The sequence below is a fragment of the Pollachius pollachius genome, assembly GCF_949987615.1.
Source record: "Pollachius pollachius genome assembly, chromosome: 18".
NCBI classification, from domain to species: domain Eukaryota; kingdom Metazoa; phylum Chordata; class Actinopteri; order Gadiformes; family Gadidae; genus Pollachius; species Pollachius pollachius.
In genome coordinates, this window is record NC_136951.1 from 16,945,985 (window position 1) to 16,953,484 (window position 7,500).

At 46.6% G+C, this 7,500-nt stretch overlaps 1 protein-coding gene across 1 annotated transcript in view; it reads right to left on the reverse strand.

Moving 5' to 3' along the window:
• The window catches only part of ccdc146 (coiled-coil domain containing 146), a gene marked incomplete at both ends in the record, with an annotated part of 60,071 nt that overhangs the window by 25,931 nt on the left and 26,640 nt on the right, over nt 1-7,500 (reverse strand). The window contains 7 exons of the mRNA XM_079755958.1: nt 887-983; nt 1,455-1,544; nt 2,165-2,392; nt 3,874-3,947; nt 4,304-4,397; nt 6,057-6,127; nt 7,273-7,333. Of these exons, the coding sequence (XP_079612084.1) occupies nt 887-983; nt 1,455-1,544; nt 2,165-2,392; nt 3,874-3,947; nt 4,304-4,397; nt 6,057-6,127; nt 7,273-7,333 (715 nt within the window). The remainder of the gene's footprint in view (nt 1-886; nt 984-1,454; nt 1,545-2,164; nt 2,393-3,873; nt 3,948-4,303; nt 4,398-6,056; nt 6,128-7,272; nt 7,334-7,500) is intronic.

Sequence of the window (7,500 nt, forward strand, 5' to 3'; positions counted from 1 at the left end):
GTATGTCCTTAGTTGTGTTATTTCGGAATGATGTGAACTCCCCCGATGTGCCATTTCCTGTCGTATGATCCGAGATTCGTTACATGTGCTGACACGTTTCCCATCTCTCTCCCCGACTGTGCACTGACCTTTGACGTACTCCATCGCAAAAGGATGAGAGTGCCATTAAAAATGCATCACAGGAATAAATGACTTCTGCCCGGCTCAGAAATTGCACGCTGTGGAATCGCATGCAGTATCTTCAGTTACCAGCAGCGCCATGTTAGCCATAATTAACTCTTATTGCATCATTCATTTGACATAGAATCTGAGAAATAAATGTCTTTGATTGGTCCGACTCAATTTGTACGTGCAAGGAATGAGATTTATTTTACCAGGGACACTCCAGTGATTTTTTTTCTGGAGTTTTTTCATTGCTCCTGACCTATATTGTATTTAAACTTCACCGGTACCAGTATATGTGCCTCAGAAGCCACCAAGCAATACACGACTAAAGCACCCAGGAGGGAGAAATACACGGGTGAATTCCACCAAGCGAGAAGGAGAGTGCTTCATCTTGAGCCGTCATTGGAATTCGGCCCATACTGGGCTTTGGTAGAGTTGATCCTTGTCCTTTAGAAAGGCTAAGGGTTAGGGAGGGCTGCTCATAATATGGGCCTTTAAAGCCCACTTAACAGGCAGATTACAGGCTGATTGTACCTGTCATAAGGGGTTATACTAATAAAGCTGAAGATACATCCCAGCCCCTGGATCGAGCACTGGGAATAAAAACATTAATTGCGGCGGTGTCAACATGGCCGTTAAGAAACGGGCTTACTGCCTAAACCAGGTTCCGGACGTGGGTTTTTTTCGTGTGCACATGCGTGACGGTGCGCAGGGGTTGTACCTGAGCCTTGGTCTTGTTGTACAGACTCTGGGTTTCGAGCAGCTGATCCGTGGCCTGCTGTAGCAGGAGCTCCATCTGCTTGGATGCTCTTATCTGCCTGGGGAGCAGCACAGAACGAGGCGTACATACTGGGAGCGGTGCTACAGATGGCTGCCGTGCACTTTGTATTGTACTTCGTGACGTGAACAGAAATATTTGTGGCATAGATGGAGTGAATGGGACGTTCGTTTTAGCGTGCCATTATAGATAACAGTAATTGATTCCATATTTGTGTCGGTAGAAAACTAGCTACTAATTATACAGTACTAACCTTCTGCCTCTGCAATTCACCATTTTGCAATGCAATTATATTTATCACAGATATAATGAATGCAAGGGCACGAGCCATTTTTACATCTTTTAACGATGCTGTTATACATGTAATTCATTCATTATTTGCCTTGCTATAATGGTAAGGACAGCATTGTAAGGTCCTTTGATATGAGTGCGTAGAAAGTGTGTGTGTACGTGTGTGTGCGTGCGTGCGTGTGTGTGTGCATATGTGCGTGCGTGTGTGTGTGTGTGATACCTGTCCCTCTCCCTCAGCTGGATGTACTGGCTCTCGTTGAGCAGCCTGCTGTCAGTCACCAAGTCAATCACCTTCATCCCCTGAATGTCTCTGGTGAGAGCACGCACACACACACACACACACATGCACACACACACACACACACACACACACACACACACACACACACACACACACACACACACACACACACACGGTCCCTGTGTTGTCAGAAATCTCGCCGATGCTCCGTTTCGGAAAATTATGTGTTTCACAAAACACATATGAGATGGTACTGTCTTACATTCAAAATCACAGACTGTGGGCTGTGTGTGGATGATGGAGGGTTTAAGCGGCCTCTCTCGGCCCGGGTCAGACTGATTGGACTCTGGGGCTTGGTGAGGCCGCACGCCTGTTGCGCATTGAGTAATCACTGCGCACAGGTCCAACCAGCCATCACCACAGGGGAGATCTCCTGCGTGGCAACCCGGAGCACCAGGTCACAAATCCTCGTTGATCACCGTCAACAATAAACCAGTTTTCCAACACCAACAGCCTGCGTCCTTGCCTGAAGGAGCCCCTTAAAAGCCACAGAGGCGGCATGCAGCAGGTACAGTGTTTCCCAAAGCACAACCGTTTCGCCTGTAGACGTTTTAATAGAACAGTACAAAAACATACATACACACTGTACACCACCCTGATACGACTCATCTCCTCGCCTGGCTCCTTACCTCTCTCCCAGCAGGTAGAGCTCCTTCTCCTTGGCGGTGGCCCTCTCCTTCAGCCCCTCCCTGTGGGCCAGGGCGGCCGCCTCCACCCTCTCCCCCAGCTCCATCCGCTCCAGAACCAGCTCGCTCTTCTCCTTCTCTAGCCGGCTGTGCCTCCGCTCCGCCTCCATCAGATGCTCCGTCAGCGCGCCGACCTCCGCCTCCAGGGATGCCACCTTACGCCCCGCGTCTCTGGTGGAGGAGGGGGAGGAGGAGGAGGGAGGAGGAGAAGGAGGAGGGAGGTGGAGGAGGAGGAGGTGGAGGAGGAGGAGGAGGAGGGGGGAGGAGAAGGAGGAGGAGGGAGGTGGAGGAGGGTGGTGGAGGAGGAAGAGGAGAATGAGGAGGGAGGTGAAGGGAGGAGGAGGAGGAGGAGGAGGAGGAGGGAGGAGGTGGAGGGGGAGGAGGAGGAGGAGGTTGGTGGAGGAGGGAGAAGGAGGAGGAGGAGGGAGAAAAAGACAATGAAATTAATTATTGGATATGTTTCTCTAGGGAGGGAGGTAGGGAAGGGAGGGAGGGAGGAGATGGAAGGGAGGAAAGGGGGGGAAAGGGAAGTGGGGAGGGAGGGAGGAGATTGAAGGAAGGTAGGAGGTAAAAAAAAAGGAGGAAATGGAGGAGCGAACGAACAGACGAAACAAACCAAAGAAGGAAGGGATGAGAAATGGAGCAAGAAACTGTAAAGTAACAAATGACAAAGAAACTGAAAAGAAAGAAGAAAAGAAAGAAAACTGACAGGGTGAGCAACAGAAGGATAATCAATGTCTTTGAAATCCAATTCAAACACTGAGGGCTGCCAGTAGTATTCGTATCTGTGCGCTCTGGTATGAGCTCAACCCAAAAGTGTTACAGTGTGTTGCATTGATGGACTTCATCTGCCCCAGGTAGAGGTGTGTGTGTGTGTGTGTGTGTGTGTGTGTGTGTGCGTGCCTGCGTGCGTGCGTGCGTGTGTTTGGCCCCCCGACACACATACGATTGCAGCTGTAGTTCGGACCCCCCTGTAAGTCTTGACTCTCTCCCTCTCTCTCTCTCTCCCTCTCTGTTGCTCTGTCTCCATACTAAACAGGTGACTCCGCGCGTCTGTCTACATATTAAACAGGGTTAGGCAGAGTGAGGCAAGGATGAAGACACAACCAGAAACCAACGGAGGATCCAGGCGTTCAAAATGTCGCCCTCGACACGTCAAACGACACCGCTGGAACGCGGAGCGCAGACTGAAAACAAACCAGACAAACACAAACCAAGAAACACACAAAACATGAAGTGCTGTTTGTGTGCTCTAAGTCGTTTGTTATCCTTTTTGGTGAACACGCTTTTCTCCGCAAAAACAATGCGCCTTAAAACGTTTTTTTATTTACTCGTAAAATTGACTTGCAGAATGTACACACTGCATGCATCTTCTTCTCTGACGCAAGCGTTGAAATCTTAAATAGAAGGGGACATTTTGTGTTCCTTTCTTTCGCCGTGCAAATAAACAAACACATCCGAAAACACGGCCCTTTATCGTAGTTGTGAAAAAGTAGGGGAACATTGTGGGCTTCCGATGCAGAGATAATGCTAATGCTAACCTCTGCTAGAAAGCCATTTCCCTGGCTCTGCCAGGAACGCAGTTTGTGTCAATTCATTTTGAATTGTTATGTTCAGACGTTTGGTGAAGGTCTGAGGGGGAAGGAACTTACGCCTTTCTGTGCTGCACCCTGTCCATCTCCTTCAGGAGCTGGACAGGAGCCATCACTAGTTGAGCCATTTCAGCCTGGTGGAACACACACACGCACACAGACACAGACACACACACACACACATACACACAAGCACACACACACGTACATACACACAAATTCAGCCGATTGATCAAGACCGATGCTACACAGAATATTAAAAAAATAAATATATATATATATATATAAGACTACCTTGACACACACACATAGCCATGCCACAAGAGATGCACAAACCAATCAAACAAAACCACGCAAACACATGTTAACAAACAAAACAACCTCATAACACACACCCCACACAAACATCCACCCCAGCGCACACACACACACACACACACACACATACACAAACAGTCAACCCCACCCAACACAACAAACCCACACACACCTGGGTCTTCTCTATCACTTCCTTCTTTTCATCCAGTTCTTTCTGCTGCTGGAGCGTCTGACTCAGGACGGCCTGCATCTGATCGTTCAGATCCCTGCGACACACACAGTGTGTGTGTGTTTGTGTGTGTGTGTATTTGTTTGTGGGGGGTGGTGGGGGGGGAGGGGGTGGAAGAGCAGAGCACCAAGGCATGGAAGATCAGATCATCAGAGGGAGGTTGAGCGGGGAGGGGATACATTATAGTACTGTCCTCGCATATAGATGATTAAATCGACATGATTTGCTTTGGAAGCAATCCATATCATTGTGTTAATGTGTGTGCGGTGTGTGTGTGTGTGTGTGTGTGTGTGTGTGTGTGTGTGTGTGTGTGTGTGTGTGTGTGTGAGGGAGGGAGGGAGAGACTTGAGAGAGAGAGAGAGAGAGAGAGAGAGAGAGAGAGAGAGAGAGAGACAGAGAGAGAGAGAGAGAGGGAGAGAGAAAGAGAGAGAGACAGAGAGCCAAAGAAAAAAAGGAAAAAGAGGCAGAGAGAGAGAGGGAGAGAGAGAGAGAGAGAGAGAGAGAGAGAGAGAGAGATTGAGAGAGAGAGACAGAGAGAGACAGAGAGACAAAGAAAAAAAGGAAAAAGTGGCAGAGAGAGAGAGGGAGAGAGAGAGAGAGAGAGAGAGAGAGAGAGAGAGAGAGAGAGAGAGATTGAGAGAGAGAGACAGAGAGAGACAGAGAGACAAAGAAAAAAAGGAAAAAGAGGCAGATAGAGAGAGAGGGAGAGAGAGAGATTGAGAGAGAGAGACAGAGAGAGACAGAGAGACAAAGAAAAAAAGGAAAAAGAGGTAGATAGAGAGAGAGGGACATAGAGAGCGTGAGTGAGGGAGATAGAGCGCTAAGCAATTAGCAGTATATAGCAGCAATAGGATGTAAATGCCCGGGGCAACTCTCCACAGATATGGAGGCGCTGCTAAAAATGTCCAAGATAAATAATTCACAGGAACATTTAAACAAACAGCCATTAACACAGTTCACCACTGATTCATTCTGATTCATGTCGCAGCAATGCAGTTCGACGGTGTAATGTTAAATAGATGGTACGGACGCTAAAGGCCAAGCCCGTCTGTGAATTATGAGTACCCCATTCATTAGGAACCTGACAGCCAGGTAATGAAAGGGGAAGTATCGTTTCAGCAGAAGAATGTCCGTCTACGAGTTGAAGAGAAAGCAACCTTTGCTAGGTTTTCGCTATTGATTGTAACAAGAATTTCCCCGGTTAAACAACTAAATACATTGTTTGTTACAAATAACAAAGAAATGTACGTGACTGTTTAAAAAATACTAATGCTTTGGAGGTTTAATTATTACCTTTTAAGAGTAGGCGTCTCCAATCAACAAAAGTTTGATAATAATAACTAATACTACTCCTACTACTACAAACACATCATAATCCTATCGCAGGGGTACTTAAACCTCTTCATGTCAGGAGCCAAAACACAATTTGAGCCTAATGATGGAACCCCAACTGTGAAATGGATCACGATGCCGTTTGGGTTAGCTCGTCGTCAGGCAACACAGAGAGCACTCCGAACACGCTGAGCACACCAGAATCAGTGATCCTTTCGTACATCAAAATGATCACCAATTGGTGGTGTGCTCAGAGAGTTCAGGTCCCATTTCGGGTCCCTGGCCAGGCTCTGAGAAACGCTGTCCTTGAGGAACCAAGAAGACCTTCCTGGTGGTTGATGGACATCCTGCGTAAACCAAATACCTGACTTCCAGTCGCCTCTGAGCCACCTCCTTCGTAAGCTCCTCTCGTTTCTCCCTCAGGGCGTCCAAACTCTGAGGAATACATCATGGTTCTTTGTTTACCTATGGCAGCCATTTTGGTTCCAGCTTGGTCCTCCACGGTTCAGTTAAGTTCCCTCACCCGGCTGGTGTTTGGAACCAAGATGGCCACTCTGTAAATAAGGCCCATTAACGTGCACATCCTCAACGTGCACTAATCATGTGTTGGTCGGTCTAGGTGGGTTATTAGTATATATATTTGAGTTTGAACATTGAAAGATGAATCATGTGTATGAGAAGGAAGTCAGTATTGTTGTTAGTCACGTTGAACCATTCTCAAGTATTTCTATAAGTTAAGTTCATGCCACAACATGTATTTCATGCAGGTCACTTTTTTGCAATAATAACACAAATAATATATTTTATTTTTAGAGGGATTTTTGAGAACTTTCTTAAAGCTTTTCAAAAGTGCTTTACAGGCATAAGGCTTACATCCAACTGCAATTCACAACACATAAATAACATTAATTGCCATAAAACCATAGGTTAGCGATCGCAATTATACCCTTGTTTTTTACCCTGTGAGTGGTCAAATTAATTCAACGGTTTTCCATCGAGATTAAATGATGCACCCCGCTATATACATGCATCCACAAAACAATAGAACATCATCGATGCTGAAACAAAGTGTTTGGTGTCAGTGTGTCCCCGCATGACACTAATGAAAGCAAAAATGCTAAGTCGCGACCGGCGAAAGCCGCTGGAAGCTGTTATTGATTCTACGGGCCTTGTTTGTAAGACAGTGGGAAGCGAGAATTGCAACACAATTAGTATTCGGGGTACGCTCTATCCGAGACACATTACCAAACAAAGTCATTACGGAAAACCACGGCAGGAATCTTGTTTTTGTAAAGCGAGAACAAAAAAACACCCACATCGCTACTGCTACGTCGCAACGCGACACGCTACGGCCAGACAGGTCAAGCGGACGAGTGGGTGACCGCAACGCCGCACACCATTAAAATATATTATTTATTCATTCCAGTTTTCCAGTTTATATCTAATTTCGCTCCTGCTGTTCGTAAGCCAATAAGCAGACACTGTGTTGGCTTGTCAATAGCGCTCTAGAATAATGTGATAATGGATATGAAGGGTAGGGAAACTTGAATAAAAGTAGTTTGAATGCAGGAGCGGCTTACAGCAGGCTTGGACTTGTATTTGGCACACTCCTTCTCCCAACACAGCTTCTCTTCCAGGAGACTGAGGACAGAGAACATGAATACAATATAACTATATACAAATACATTTCAACATCAAATAGACTTGACAAGATTTTCTCTCGTTTTTTTGACGTTTCAATACTGAGCAGCTAGGGGTTAGGTTATCTTGTTTGAGGGGGGGGTTTGGGGATCGAACCCCAGAACATT